This window comes from Lissotriton vulgaris, chromosome 5 (assembly GCF_964263255.1).
Source record: "Lissotriton vulgaris chromosome 5, aLisVul1.2, whole genome shotgun sequence".
NCBI lineage: Eukaryota > Metazoa > Chordata > Amphibia > Caudata > Salamandridae > Lissotriton > Lissotriton vulgaris.
Window position 1 is genome coordinate 1,010,321,380 of NC_141693.1, and position 16,664 is coordinate 1,010,338,043.

General features: G+C 43.4%; 1 protein-coding gene across 1 annotated transcript in view; it reads left to right on the plus strand.

Moving 5' to 3' along the window:
* Nucleotides 1-16,664, plus strand: part of MMS19 (MMS19 cytosolic iron-sulfur assembly component) — a 479,913-nt gene that overhangs the window by 39,611 nt on the left and 423,638 nt on the right. Inside the window, exons 2-3 of the mRNA XM_086922625.1 lie at nucleotides 1,436-1,484; nucleotides 2,445-2,545. Of these exons, the coding sequence (XP_086778751.1) occupies nucleotides 1,436-1,484; nucleotides 2,445-2,545 (150 nt within the window). The remainder of the gene's footprint in view (nucleotides 1-1,435; nucleotides 1,485-2,444; nucleotides 2,546-16,664) is intronic.

The window sequence follows — 16,664 nt, forward strand, 5'->3', positions numbered from 1 at the left end:
ATCAAGAAACGTAAATAGAGGCAGTTGCCAGAAAAATAAAAAAAGAATGTCCCTCAGCAGAAAGCAATTCTGGTATTTTACTGACATATACTGTTCATTTTCTATCAAGACAGTGAAATAGAGGCAGTTGAACAGAAAAAAGTCCCTCAGCGGAAGCAGACAAGTCCTAGGGCTGATCTCCAGAGCCCATTAAGTACATACACATATAAGTATGTACTAAAGTATATACAATAGGTCTCGAATGCTCGACCTAAAAAGGATAGGCAGAGTCTGTCCCTGTAACCTGTTGTGTACCCCAGGGATCCGTTGTGTCCTTGGTAATCTCATGGAATTACTTTAATTAATCCTGTATAACAGGAATTTAAAGGTTCATCAATTGTTATAGGCTGCACGGCTCTACTTGAAGACCTCATCCGATTGCACCATCAGCCTAGTAAATGACTGCTTTTAATATATTTAAGTCCCAATGTTAAATGCTTACTGGAATTTGACTTCCATAAAACCTAGTTCTTCCTGGTGTCCAACAAAAGCAGGGAAACACAACTACAAATATGGCTTAGTTCAGTCCACCTTCATTTTCACCCCTCCAGTGTCAGACAGCCTTTCACTCAGATACCGCATTGACCGCTGTCTCAGTTTCAAAACACACATCATCTCGAATGTCCACATGGCTTGTAAGAAGGTCTACCCTATTCACATAGTCGAACGAGACTTCAGAATGGCTGTCCACCCATTAGTCCTCTTTCACATGTATGGAGACAATAGTCTCTTTGCTGGCATACACACACCTGGCACTTTTAAAAAGGATTTTTGAGGCATCTCCATTACTCGGCTAAGGACAGAGAATGTACTCATCCACTTACAGAACTCAATTGGCTCTCCCTACTGCCCAAATCGCTTTGAAATTGTGCATCATCAAAGCAGCGAGCTAGAAGCACTGCCTCTGGTGACCAATACAGCACTCCCTGCAAATAATACTTACATTTTTCAGTATTTCTTTAACGTCTGATTTCTTGTCTTGTGAGTATAAGAAATCATACCTGCAAGAAGGGACCAGTAATTGTTGTTAGAAGGTTCATCATGTCTTCACGATGGCCTTCCCGACTGGGCCATTTAAAGATGAAATCTTGATTGTGAGCACAGCGACATAGAAGTTGTTGGGTTTTATTTTATAATAGTTTAAATTTATGACTTAACATTAATGTCCTGCAGCATACTATAGCGCATAAGCTGGGGCTTCGTTCTTTTCTACAGCACATGTTCATAAAATGCGCAATGCCTATTTTATTTTTGTCTTTACAAAATCACATTTGAACTCAAATACTAATTGTGCCATTTCCCAGTTTGAAGTAAGGCCACGTGTGTGGCTGTAGCTTCTAGAGCTGACATATTTCTTTACCTGCTGTGTCTAAAGTACTTCTTGTGTTTTCAATAGGTGTCAAAGAAGGAAACTGTACCGTTTTGCACGTGGTGGAAGCTCTTGGGTAAGAAAAGTCTTGAATTACAATCCTTTTATGTTACATTTATTTAATCTAATCTCATTGAAAATGTATACCTCAAGGGGCTCCTCGCCTTTTATTTCAGTTGTAAATCTACATTTACATTTCTACTTTTCATCTGTTCTGAGGATTACCTTGTTGTTTATGTTATTGTGCTGTTAATGCCGTGAAATATTGGATTGTGTTCATTCTGCTAAGCTGCAAGTACAAAACCATGATTTGGTTTCCTCAATAAACAAAAAAGGTTTGACAGATTATTTTGAGGTGGGGGACCATTTAGCTACTTCAGTGGAGTTTGTAAGGGCTTTGCTGCAGTACTCAAGAGTAAAATGCCACTGAATGAAAATGAGTCATGAATAAACTGGTAACGGCACACAATTTGATAATGAAAATGGTAAGAATGAGCCACAGGCTCTCAGGCCATTGTTTCCTAAAACTGTATACATGGGGAAACAGCGGGTTAACAGGGACCGCCTGTAAAGCTAACAGAAGAAACAAGTTGTCAATACTAGTTGGATGTCAAATGAAAAACAGATCTCATCTTGTGATGAACTAGGCGTACCCGCAGCCACTTGATTGATAAATTGATTGTGTCAAATACAGCATTGTAGAATTGATTCTGGAGTAAAATGGGTTTAAAATATTGTTTCTGATCATCATGTAAACAAATGTCTGTGCAATTTGTGGTCTCTTTTTACATTGTCCACATGGATATTCTTTTATGAAATTAAAATACTTCCATGATTTTAGACTCGATTCCACTAACCTCAAAGTACTAGCCTAATGTTATGAAGTAGGACAGTTTGCCTTTTGTACTTGCTAATTTTGCAGATAAATAACCTTCTGTTTTGTTATAAATTGCCTTGTTGTGAATACGACACCTTTTGCAATGGCCTTAATTTCTCTTCATGTTGTTTTTCATTGTCCAAATTTGTTTTGCTACAGGTCATGTTTGGAAAACCCTGAGCCTAGGACTCGAGGGAGAGGGGTTCAACTTTTGTCCCAGGTGTTGCTGCAATGTTACTTCTTGTTGAAGGAGAAAGAAGGTAATGTTCCTGTGGAGATAAAGGTGTCTTGAAGTATTTAATGCTCTTTGTAATTGAGCTTTAACTTTATTAGGGTAAAACGGCGATGTGGCTATCAATTTAAGACATTAGCATGTTCTAAATATATATTTCTGTAATCAGAACTGTTGCTGAGGTTTCCAAATAATGTTTGTGGGGAATGTGTTTCGCATGAAGACAAAAGGGTTACAACCCTTAGACTGTTAGCATGGTTTCACAAAAGAAATGCTCTGTTGTTAGTGTAGGAGAGCAGATGTTAACAACACTTTTCTCTCAAAAGTAGTTTCTGTGGATATACATTGGATACCTTCTCTCTTCCAATTTCGGCATCCTATAACTAATTAAGCTGAAAAGATGGATGATCAACCTAGCTCCTAGTCATCCATCAATAAATGTCGAAACGCCGCCCTGTGGTGGAGGTTATCGGCCATCAATATCTACCAGATTAAGACCTGCAGCTCTCGCATACAAAAATGAATGTTGGCTGTTAATCTGAAACTATGCCCTACAGAACAATTCTTTTTGCATCATCATTACCTCAAACGTCCGGGGTTTCATCTAATCTCCGAACCAAATCTTTTGACTTTTACATCTGCTTGCAGTTCACTTCAACGTCCAAATTAGCAAGAATTTCTGAAAATCATGGGGATATTATACGTTATTTCCAAATATGAAATTACAGAAAACCATAGACTCACTGTGGATTAAGTTGAGCAAATGCAACATTTTATCAGCAAATCAGAGCACATGAAAAACAAACATAATTTTGTGTTAACACATAAGCACTAACCCACTACATAAATATTCAGCACACTCTATTCTAATGCAGTCTGGAGATGCTAGAAAAGAACAAGAGACGAGAACAAAATACGTTCACAATAACGTGTTATGTGAATGAATTACTCGACCCACATACATGCTTCTGGTTAATATTTTTAATTCTCCGCTTAATTTGTGCAATTATATCGTGTTCCTTTGGTACTCCAGTTCACAATACCTTTGTTCATAAAGTTGCCTCCAGCCCTCAGTGCCTTTGGACTAGTTCTCAATTTGTAATGCCTTTAGTATTTCAGTCAGCTCTATAGTACATTTGATACTCTGCTCCGCAGTTTCTTCAGTAGTTCTGTCTTAGTGTCTTAGTCTCCTGTTATCTTGCTTTGTTCACTTCAGTCCCGGCATTCCTGCTCTTTGCCTCTGTCCCTTCTTCTCCAGCTCCATTTTCTTTCTTTAAACAGCTGCCTTTTCACTTATGCCTTTTTCTGGGTCCTCGTCTAAACCTCAAACCTATAGTAAATAGAGCCTAGTTTTTCTTCTTTTTTGTGTATGTTTTTGTTTGTATTGCACTGTGAATTGCGCTGTAAGAATGCTATTTTCTTTTGAGGCTGGCTCTTGGTCTCTTCAGGCGATTCTCTCTGTCTCATCCAAGTGTGTTTGGTCTCATCTACCCTATTTGGTAACCATGTACTAATTCCTGCTTTCACGAATCAGTATCATTTTATGCCTCCTTGACCTGCATAGGTAACTGGCGTGAGTATTGTATCCATGGTGGGACCTTCGGTACTATAAAATCCCTTTTCCATTAGTGATAAGAGCGAACAACTGTATTTGGAATTTGTGCAGTAGGACATAGTTTCTCATCAAACAAAGGGATATCATGAGGTTTTTTTGTGTATGCTTTTAGATACTTATTATATTTTACTTATTTATTTAGCCTTCAGGACATTTTGTTGCCACTTTTTCTCGGTCCCACCTTGAAATCTCTGTATTTTGCCCAGCTTAAGATCTATCACAGGGCAATCTGTCAAACCCGGGCCGCACACTATGCTTCGGAGTTTCAGAATAGCCCCAACCCATCCAAATTAATCTTTAAGGTTCTCAAAGACCTTATGGGGAAACGGGCCACCTCGATGGAAATCTGCACGGACTCTCACTGTGAAAGTCTGGCATCCTTTTTCGTGGAGAAAGTGCAGGCAATCTACCGAGGATTTACGTCATCTGTGCCCGGTGATGAGCAAACTGGTGTGATGGCTACGGTTCATGAAACCCTGTCCTCCCTGCCAGTAATGTCTGACGAGGTTTTCGATACTCTGAGCCTCAAAATTAAATCTGGCTCTCCATTAGATCCGCTGAAGCCAGAGTTATTCAAACTTCTTCCGCCTCTATGCCGTGAGCCTATACTGGATCTGATCAACTTATCGCTCACATCGGGTGTGGTCCCCTCTTCCTGGAAGCAGGCAGTGGTTAGCCCCATTTTAAAGAAGCCTAACCTGGACCCCCTATTACCAGAAAACTATCGGCCCATCTCTCTCCTGCCCTGGACCGCTAAGGTTACTGAGGCACACGTGAACTCCATCTTGTCTGCCCACCTCTCTCGAAATAACATTCTAGACGAGAGCCAGAATGGTTTTCGTGCACAACACAGCACCGAAACTGCACTGCTCTTTATGACCGAGCACTTGCGTACGGTGCTAGATGCTGGGCAGACAGCGGCGCTCCTCCTGTTAGATCTGAGCGCCGCGTTTGACACGGTGTCTCACGACATTTTGATCCGGCGTTTCAAGGAAGTGGGAATTGAGGGGATTGCTCTCCAATGGTTTCGCTCTTTCCTCTCGGACCGGTCTTTCAAAGTGGCTATTCCACCTGGTCAGTCCTCGTTCCATCCACTGGGGCTGGGGGTTCCGCAGGGCTCTGCGTTGAGCCCCACTTTGTTCAACCTATATGTGAAACCGCTGGCTGTAGTCGTCAGACAATGTGGCCTAACCATGACATCGTATGCCGACGACACGCAGCTGGCGGTGACACTCAGTGGCGATCCCGAGGTGAACGCTCTCAGATTCCGTGCAGGACTCATAGCCGTAGCAAATTGGATGCGAACTAACTGCTTGCAGTTAAATGCCAAGAAAACCGAGGTCCTGATCTTAGGAAAGCAGGCGGAGCTTTGGGGAGACCAGTGGTGGCCTCCAGAACTGGGGGTGACTCCCATCCCAGCTGCCGAAGTTAAGAACTTGGGGGTCTGGCTGGATCCTACACTCTCCTTCACCAGCCACACGAAGAAGGTTGCAGCTACCTGTTATGGTATTCTGCGAGGGCTGAGACCGGTCCTCAAATTCTTCGACCCCCCTACTCGGCAACTGGTGGTCCAAGCCTCCATTCTCTCTCGGCTGGACTATGGGAGTGCGCTGCTGCTCGGAGTGAATCAGGCGGAGGCTACTAGATTGCAAAGGGTGCAGAATGCCGCGGCGCGCGCCATCGTTTGCCTTCCTAGACAGTGCTCGGTCTCTGCAGTTCTGACCTCCCTCCATTGGCTGCCGGTCAGACAAAGAATTAAATTTAAGGCTCTTTGCCTGACATTTAAAATCTTGAAGCTCTCCTCTCCTCCAGCCCTCGCTAATCTCGTTTCCGGCTATGTTCCTACGCGGTCTCGTAGATCGGAATTTCTCTATCTGGCGGTTAATACACGGTTTAGATTGAGTAGGATGGGAGGTCGCTCCTTTCGAGTATTGGCGGCAGGATTATGGAATTCTCTCCCTGTCCATATTCGAGCCTTGAACAGCCTTACTCCCTTTAGGCGCGCCATAAAAACTTTTTTGTTTCCAACTGCTGACTGATTCCCTTTTTTCTTTCCCAGCATCGATTTGTTGTGTTGTGGTACCTGATCAGGCGCCGGGACGCCCCTTGGCTGGGGCAGCTGCGCGCCTTATAAAAGCTACTAACATAACATAACATAACGTCTGTCAATGACAAACATCATGGCTGCTTCGAAAAGAATCACTGACGGATAGTGATATTGTGAGAAGGAGTTTGTGTTCACAGGCCAAAAGTAATTTGACCAATTCACTTGCATTTAGAGAGCTATAAGCAGACTACTCCTTCAAATATATATTCAATTCAGGGTCTACTGCATCACATTCAAGGTGTCTAGCAACAATAAGAAAGAGACGTTTGCTCTCAAGCCCACATCTTTACTACACAGAGCCAAGTCCTTGCAACTTATAATGCTTAAAAATATTAAAGAAAGAGTTTGAAAATAAACCTTTACAGTTACTGCCTTCATTCCTAAGTGCATTTATTTACTCATCTCCTGTCTCCACTAGCTCAGACAATAATTTAACAACCAATCTGTTCATCCAATTTCTTTCCTAAAATAGATAAAGTCGAGTTTTTGCCATTCACATGATAGCCTTTGTATGTATGTCTCCTGTATTTGCAGAGTCTGTCATAAAATGTTACCACAATAGTTTCAATTCTTTACTATCTAATACCCATCTGTCTGTAGTAAAATGCCTTGCTATAATAATGTCTTGGCAGACCAAGTTCAGGATGACACTTGGCAGCAAGGGCCTACTGGGCCGCAACCATGAGGGTTAAGGCCTTTCGTCACCGCTGTCCTGGGCCCCACCTTACTATGGCTGTAGGAACTGGGCCAAGTACAGCCTTTTCTGCATTTGACTCTGTGGTAGTGAGCAGTTAAAGGACTCTCAGGGAGGTTAGTATAGTAACCAGGAATCAACCCCCCCAACAGTGCAACAGGGTGAATATCCAGCCCAGTAGTGCTTCTCCTTGTTGGAGGAGTTCTTGTCAATAGCTGGGTGTAGCCTATTCGCACTCCATTACACGTTTGTGGTGGGCACTCCACCTGGAGGCTGTCTTGCTGGGTAGAGCAGCAGTGCAGACAAAGGCCATGTTTTGCAGTAGTTCTGGCCTTTGACCGAAACTGGCTCCAAAGAAGCAGACCTAGAATGCACATCCTCTGTCTGAAAAATCGGTATAAAGATAGGGGCCCAAGACCAATCATGGTTCGCTGTTGTCATCTCTTCTACCGAGGAGGGAGCACTCCACAAAATAATCAGGGGCAAGCTAAGCCATCAAGGGCTTAAGTGACATTACCCACCCAAAGGCGAGAGAACATCGCATGGAGTCTGACCTGAAGAAGGAATTTACTCGGCTGACTTGGGTGCCAAGACATCCTACCTGTGAGCAAGGGAAGGAAGTACCAACCAAGCAGAAGAAGCTGATCGTGTAAGGGACTGTGGTTAATTGACCCTTGTGTAGAGTTTGTCCAACAGAAACTCTCTAAGCAAGAGCACCAAAGGAACTGTGGTACTGCCAGACTAAGCAGTACGATCTTTGTCACTTTTTCCAGTCGTAGCTACCAAGATACGTAGTCTGTGTGACCAAATGGTAGGTCAGACCACAGCGGGATAAGAATCTGCAAGTGGCCAGTGTTCCTCAAAAGTGGACTGCATGACTGTGGCACTATCCAAGTGTGTCTATAGGTCAGTATCAGTCCAGAAGGCCAAGTAACCTGAGTGGTGCTCCTGGGGTACTTTGTGTAGAATCTAGGTCATCGCCTCGATGCACTGCGAGCCAAAAATAGCATGTGGCATTTGTATACCAAAGAACCATTACCTGCTGGCGTGTGGCTGCCACACTTAAGAAGAAGTCACAAGTATTAACTGGTATGTCTGAATGAACCATAATGTGTGTCAAGTACCCACTGGAAGGTCTGAGTGAGTCCAGGCATTCCTGCTCTTTGCCTCTGTCCCTTCTTCTCCAGCTCCATTTTCTTTCTTTAAACAGCGGCCTTTTCACTTATGCCTTTTTCTGGGTCCTTGTCTAAACCTTGAACCTATAGTAAATAGAGCCTAGTTTTTCTTCTTTTTTGTGTATGTTTTTGTTTGTATTGCACTGTGAATTGCGCTGTAAGAATGCTATTTTCTTTTGAGGCTGGCTGTTGGTCTCTTCAGGCGATTCTCTCTGTCTCATTCAAGTGTGTTTGGTCTCATCTACCCTATTTGGTAACCATGTACTAATTCCTGCTTTCACGAATCAGTATCATTTTATGCCTCCTTGACCTGCATAGGCAACTGGCGTGAGTATTGTATCCATGGTGGGACCTTCGGTACTATAAAATCCCTTTTCCATTAGCTATAAGAGCGAGCAACTGTATTTGGAATTTGTGCAGTAGGACATAGTTTCTCATCAAACAAAGGGAAGTCATGAGGTTTTTTTGTGTATGCTTTTAGATACTTATTATATTTTACTTATTTATTTAGCCTTCAGGACATTTTGTTGCCACTTTTTCTCGCTCTGTCAATGACAAACATCATGGCTGCTTCGAAAAGAATCACTGACTGATAGTGATATTGTGTGAAGGAGTTTGTGTTCACAGGCCAAAAGTAATTTGACCAATTCACTTGCATTTAGAGAGCTATAAGCAGACTACTCCTTCAAATATATATTCAATTCAGGGTCTACTGCATCACATTCAAAGTGTCTAGCAACAATAAGAAAGAGACTTTTGCTCTCAAGCCCACATCTTTACTACTCAGAGCCAAGTCCTTGCAACATATAATGCTTAAAAATATTAAAGAAAGAGTTTGAAAATAAACCTTTACAGTTACTGCCTCCATTCCTAAAGTGCATGTATTTACTCATCTCCTGTCTCCATTAGCTCAGACAATAATTTAACAACCAATCTGTTCATCCAATTCCTTTTCTAAAATAGATAAAGTCGAGTTTTTGCCATTCACATGATAGCCTTATTTGCATGTATGTCCCCTGTATTTGCAGAGTATGTCATAAAATGTTACCTCAATAGTTTCAATTCTTTACTATCTAATACCCATCTGTCTGTAGTACAATGCCTTGCTATAATAATGTCTTGGCAGACCAAGTTCAGGAGGACACTTGGCAGCAAGGGCCTACTGGGCCACAACCATGAGGGTTAAGGCCTTTCGTCACCGCTGTCCTGGGCCCCACCTTACTATGGCTGTACGAACTGGGCCAAGTACAGCCTTTACTGCATTTAACTCTCAGTGGTAGTGAGCAGTCAAAGGACTCTCAGGGAGGTTAGGATAGTAACCAGGAATCAAAACCACCCCCCAACAGTGCAACAGGGTCAATATCCAGCCCAGTAGTGCTTCTCCTTGTTGGAGGAGTTCTTGTCAATAGCTGGGTGTAGCCTGTTCGCACTTCATTACACGTTTGTGGTGGGCACTCCACCTGGAGGCTGTCTTGCTGGGTAGAGCAGCATTGCAGACAAATGCCATGTTTTGAAGTAGTTCTGGTCTTTGACTGAAACTGGCTCCAAGGAAGCAGACCTAGAATGCACATCCTCTGTCTGAAAAATCGGTATAAAGATAGGGGCCCAAGACCAATCATGGTTCGCTGTTGTCATCTCTTCTACCGAGGAGGGAGCACTCCACAAAATAATCAGGGGCAACCTAAGCCATCAAGGGCTAAAGTCACATTACCCACCCAAAGGCGAGAGAACATCGCATAGAGTCTGACCTGAAGAAGGAATTTACTTGGCTGACTTGGGTGCCAAGACATCCTACCTGTGAGCAAGGGAAGTACCAACCAAGCAGAAGAAGCTGATTGTGTAAGGGACTGTGGTTAATTGACCCTTGTGTAGAGTTTGTCCAACAGAAACTCTCTAAGCAAGAGCACCAAAGGAACTGTGGTACTGCCAGACTAAGCAGTACAATCTTTGTCACTTTTTCCAGTCGTAGCTACCAAGATACCTAGTCTGTGTGACCAAATGGTAGGTCAGACCACAGCCTGGATAAGAATCTGCAAGTGGCCAGTGTTCCCCAGAAGTGGACTGCATGACTGCTGCACTATCCAAGTGTGTCTATAGGTCAGTCTCAGTCCAGAAGGCCAAGTAACCTGAGTGGTGCTCCTGGGGTACTTTGTGTAGAATCTAGGTCATCGCCTCGATGCACTGCGAGACAAAAATAGCATCTGGCATTTGTATACCAAAGAACCATTACCTGCTGGCGTGTGGCTGCCACACTTAACCACTTGGCTGCTAGGCGTTTCCCCCCCCCTGTGCTGGAAATTGCCATTTTAGTGGCACCATGACGAGCTCAGCTCGTCATCAGCACACGACACCCGTGGGTGATGACGAGCTGAGCTCGTCATCAGCATCGAAGGGGTTAAGAAGAAGTCGCAAGTATTAACTGGTATGTCTGAATGAACCGTAATGTGTGTCATGTACCCACTGGAGGGTCTGAGTGAGCCATGCTGTTAGTCAAGTAACCCCCGTAGCACTATTGAGAGCCACAATCTACGGCCAGCTGCCTTGAATAGGACCACAGACAAAAGCCTTTCCTCCTGCTGCAACCCTCTAAGTGACTGTCTGCATGGCTTACTGCCACGCAGCTCCCTGGAAGACTGCCGTGAGCCACCTAAAAGCTTCCTGCTACTGGTGAGATTTCACTGCCTAAGGCCAAACAGCGGGGCGGTGCATGAGCTGGACCTATAGACCATACCTGGAACACTGAAACTGGGAGGGGGAGGGGGAGAAGGACTAGAGAAAGGGGCAGGACCCACGCAGAGATGGGTGGTGAGGTAATTGGATACGTCAGCAGAGGGTCCTGAAAACAAAGACTTGCACCAAGGAATCGGGTATATGCGCTTTATTGAATGTGTAGTGGTATTCTATGTATTTTGTAATAAAAGAAGCCAGCCCAGCCCAGTCAGCATTTTTGGGATTCCAGTGGAGCATACTGGTGGCAAAGGACAGGGGCACAATAGCATGGTCAGTCCTAGTCTTCCTCTTCCTGTGCCGCTACCAAACAGATCTGTTCCTTCTGAGGGAGTCTTTTGCAGTTAGTGGGAGGGAAGAATATGCTTCTAAATGGACAGTTGCATGCATTTACCTCAGACCAGTGGAGCGTACAGGTTGTCTGTCTAGGCTACATCTTTTCTTTTTTTTCCAGTCACACCCCGAATACCGACTACCCTATCAATTCCTTAAATTTTAGCCTAGACGTTGTCATTATTGGCCAAAATGGCAATCAAGTGGGTGTCCGAAAAGAATAGAGGCAGCATGTGCTATTCCTGCTATTTACTGATGCTCAAAAAGAAGGATACACTAGGGCTGATTGTTGATGTTTGGTTCTCTTTCCTTCAGTAAGACAGATTCTAGATGTTACCCCTGCTCAGGTCCTCTCTGCTCTAGACTCTGGGACTGGATAGTGTCCTTCAACCTGACTGATGAGTCCTACAGTGCCACAGGCATTTCCTTCCATTCGTCACGGGAGAGGGAGACGTTCTGTTCACTGTTCTGCCCTTTGAGCTCACTTTGAACCCCACCCCCTGTGTATTTATAAAGTTGATGGCAGTGGTCATGGCAATCTTAGCAATTTGGGAGTGTATGTCTTCCCATACCTCGACAACGGGCTATTAAAACCTGACTCATCACAGTTAGTCAGAGCCCGCCTGTTTTATTTGCCCCTGAGGTTCTTTACCAACGAGGCAAATGCCACCTCCAGCTGGTACACCGGATTACCTTTGTAGGGGCAGCTCTTTATGCAATGGTGCTCAAAGCCTTTTCACGCTTCGTCAAGTTTGGGGCATTCAGTATATGATCCTGATGTTTAAGCTCATTTGTTAGTTCTGGCCCAGTTGTTTCTGAGGCTTCTTGATTCTGACATTGTGTATCTTTCTGGTGCCTCATGTATGTTAACAACATGTAAGTTTTCCAGTTAAACCTCTGCCTACAGTGGCGTCAATGCTAGGAGTGTTTCTTTGACAAAATCCACATCGTATATGACAACCTCAGACCTTCAATGGCAGATGAAGGATGCCAAACTGACATGCGGCTGGGCATTCTCCCTTCTCACCTAGAGCTCATGTTCCTGATGGATGCATTGGCTTTAAGCTGAGGATGCCACCTGGATGTGATGGAGATCAGAGGTCTCTGTTCGTCATTGGGACTGAGACACCTGATGGAGATGTGTGCCATCTGGCTGGCTCTTAAATGCTCTGCCTTCCATCCAGGGAAGCCCAATGCAAGTTCTAATGAACAACATGACTGCCAAGTAGTTGTGCGACAAGAAGGGTGGTGTGGGTTTGCAGATGCTGTGCCAGAAAGCTCTGTAACTGTCGCACAGGTTGGGCATTCAGGAAATCGCACAGACTATCGAGCATCTGCCAGGATACCTGCAGGCCAGGTCAGACAAGCACAGCAGACATCCCACCCAAGTGGCAACTGCATCTATAGGTAATTCAGGGCATCTTCGCCTAGTGGGGCGTGGCATGGGTAGATCCTTTTTCTACCCCATGAAGGCTCACTGAAGAGCCTTTTATGCTCTAGAGTTTCCACCTCATGGCTCCCCAGGAGACTCATTCCACCTTCTGTGGGACCTCAGTCTCCTCTAAGCATTGCCACTTCTGCCCCATCTTCTCTGAGTTCTGAAGAGGGACAGGAGAGAATGGGCTCAGATCATCCTGTTAGCCCCAAACTGGGTTTTGGGAGTGCAGTACCTTTTGCTGCTGTTTCAGGCAAAACTTTCTAATATAAGTATGTTTGTCCTCTCTTTAGCCCACAGCCTTTTTCTCTGCGGGGAATCACAACGCAGTTGTTATCACGACCGCGTTGTGATTCCGCATACCTTTACTCCGCAAGTCGGAACAACGACTTGCGGAGGGGGGGCGCTGGAAGTTGGAATAGTATAATTTACTATTTCAACTCCAGTCTATGCGGACACTAGGGAAGGTGTTGGATTTTAAAGCACGCGTTTTTTTTTCATTACCCCACCTTGTAAAAATTATTCCATCCAGGTGGAATTTGCATTTTAGAGCCATCCAGATTTGGCCCCAGTCAGTGACCAGAATTGTACTGCTTGCTTTTTGTTTCCTGCTTTGTTACATGCACATCAGTGGTGCATAGAAACTAAAACAAAACCTAAAAAACATTTGAGCACTTGCTTCCATATTGCCCAGCCCAATTTATCATATTTTTGCTAAGCCTGAAAGTAATGAAATGGCAAGTTGTCTCCTTATTTTAGGCATTGCACAGGTGTACTGAGCAACAGACCTTAAATGACCGGCTCCGTAGTGAGGCTTTACCTGCACTTAATAATATACGATTGCACTGGGAGGAAGATCTGGGGATAACTATTGAAGAGAAACTCTGTGATGGATTAGTCGAGCGCTTCCCCAGAGTATCCAGGAATGCACAATTCCAATTGATACATTTTTATGTACTCCAGTGCATATCCTACACCAGCACAAATAAATAGATTCTTTCTGATAGAAACAGCCACGTGCCCCCACTACGGAGAGGTAGGATCCGAATTCTTGCATATGTTTTGGAGTTGTCCAAAGTTGGAAAGCTTTTGGGGGATGGAGACAGACACATTAACTGAGGTGACTGAAAGAGAGGCACACTGTACACCAGGGCATTGTTTATTACATTGGTTTCCATATACTTCCAAAACTAAAGTAACTAGTAAATTCCAAGATGTGGCACTCTTATTGGCCAAGAGAGAGTTTGCCAGACACTAGAAGTCCTAGGGGGGCCATCTGTTGAGGGTTGGAGGAGAGAGGTCATACGATGGGCAGATTATGAAAGGGCCGTACGACTGAGAGAATCGAGAGTCCTTGGAAGCTTCTCTGGCATGGGAGGCTCTGGTGACACTTTTGAGGCATCCTGACTCATATCCCCTCTCCCACCATGTCCCACCACAACTCGCGAGGAGGTGAGGATATTCCCTGATGTTGTAAGTCACTCAACTACTTCCTGTGGTGTACTCTGACCTACACCCAAGTTTGCCCTCAGCGTACCGCACCAGAAGGAAGTTGGTAAGACTAGAATAAGTGAGTCAAAATAGACCACGTTCCCACACTATTAGCATGTTGCATCTCTTATGAGGACATGAACCTCAGTCATGGCACGGCTAGAGAGAGGGGGAGGGAACGAGAGGAAGGTTAATTAGATTGTTTCAGTTGGCAGTGCAATGCATACTGTAGAAAATATTTCCTTGGTTGTAGAAGGACAGATACCCTCATATGTACACACATCCTGTTGTATTAGATATGCACTCATGACCAGATTAAGCCTTCTTACACCTTGCTTAGCCTAAAGGAAAACAACTCGATCCATGGAAATGTTGAAGTCCCAAATGTACTATTGACTGACTGCATACTGCTTTATTTATCACTTGCCATTGGTTTGTAATCAATAAAATCTGTTTGAAATAAAAAAAAACTGATCTTTATTGACTACAACACTTTGGGGTTTACAGCATGATATTTAAGTCATGTAGCCCTGACAGTGTGGCTACTCTAGACTTCGGGTATGTGGGAGTTCAATAAAAAATACCACGTTCATCGCAAAGCATCCTCATTGGAAATCTTTAGTCCATATTCTGGAGGCCCAGTGAGCAGTAAATTGCATCTTGAAATGCTACATAGTGGGCTTCGTGCCCACAATTACACCTCCACAAACGAAGAACTATGGCATTTAACCTGGGGTTTGCCATTCTTCCTTTTCTTTCATGAGAAGGAAGGCTGACGAGCCTTGTATAAAACACTAAAATAATTGCATGCTGCCTCTCATGGTCAGAATTTCAAACTCCTATGTACTTGGGGTTTGACATAGCATATCCAGACAGTACTTAAGTATCCCGAGAACAACCCGTTTATATAACTTTGTTCTGCTTTTACACCTGTATGTGTTTCTTTACTTTTGCGTATTCACTTACTATTCTAATATAAATGTGGTACTAAACATTTGCCTTCATTTATATAATTTCCCACTTATTTTGGAATACCACCATTCTATGCAGTCCATCGTTTTCACGTTTAACAGTTCTTTGACTGTCGTAATAACTTCGGTACATGTCATTTTGTGAAATACTTTTATTTCATTTGTTTAGCCATTTTTTAGGTCGAGCATTCGAGACCTCTTGTATATACTTTAGTATATACTTATATGTGTATGTACTTTGTGGGCTCTGTAGATCAGTCCTAGGACTTGTCTGCTTCTGCTTGTTCAACTGTCTCTTTTTAACGGTCTTGATAAAACGACCATCAGAGGTCAATAAAATACCAGAATCAATTTAGCATTCTCTAGATTTCAGTCCAAAGAAATTGTCTTCCATGAGCACCCGTAGAAAATAATATTTTGTTCTAATCTTGTATTTTCAGTGATATGACCACAGAAAGCCCTGATTTTATGTTAAAAACAGAGCTTTGGACTACACCATTTCCCGCTGAAAGGCAATATTTCTCTCCATGTGTTCCCATACCTGGCGTGTCACGCAGCACCCAGGCTAATGTGCTGCATAGCTAAATACATATAAGGTCCCAAAGGCAAAACCGATTGCTTTGCAAATGCTTTTTGTTATTTCCTACAATTTCAAACTGCATGTACCCCATAATCGGTCACAAGAGCTTCAAATGTTAGTAGTGGACCGTTTTCAAATTGTTTTCCCACTGCAAATATTACTACTTTTTCCCACCATGCCAACTCTTTTTCTGTATGATATCCTTAAGTTTTGGGGAGACCTTTTAATGGTATTGCCAGTGCATGATGGTTCCCGTAACTGATTCTATGGAGGGGCACTTACCAACAATACATTGCTGTTCGAATTTGGACTATTACTTGGGATGAGTGACTACCGCGTAATGGAATACTCTCAGACCTTGTCAGGGTGAAACCTCTAAGTCACTCAGTAAACCTGACTTCTACCCCCTCGCAGCTATGGCACAGACCAGGCTGGCTTACCTTTGGGTAATTTTGAAGGTATTTATGTAGCATCAAAACAGTTATAAAATCAAAATTCAAAAACAATAAAAATCCCAAACCGAATTAGAAGACTAGTGTAAATTTTTATTAAAAAATGATAAAACTCCAATAAGAGCTAAGAATTTCAAAAAATTTTTTTTTTGAAAACCTTTATTTCGACAAAGCAATACAAATACAGACCTACAACCACAGGGGCCGGCCAGTAGCAGTGGATATCGAAATCAGAAATAGTACACAGCTCATCAGCCGACAACCCGGGGGTTCGGCAGCGATATAATATGTCCATACGATGTTCTTGTAAAGATAGGAGGATAAATTAAAGGTTTCACATTTTATATTTTTAAAAAACAAACATGACAACAAAATTCCGAGGTGACATTTATAATGTATGTGGCTGTCTCAAATAGCAGGGGGAGTGACCCAGTTTAAGGCAGTTGTAAAAAAGGATATGGAAACACGAGGAGTGAATGAAGGGGTCGGGAGCGAACAAGCAAGTAAAATACAATAGGATATAGACGTATGGGATGCCCGGTCATGGGGACAGAGGAATATCATTGG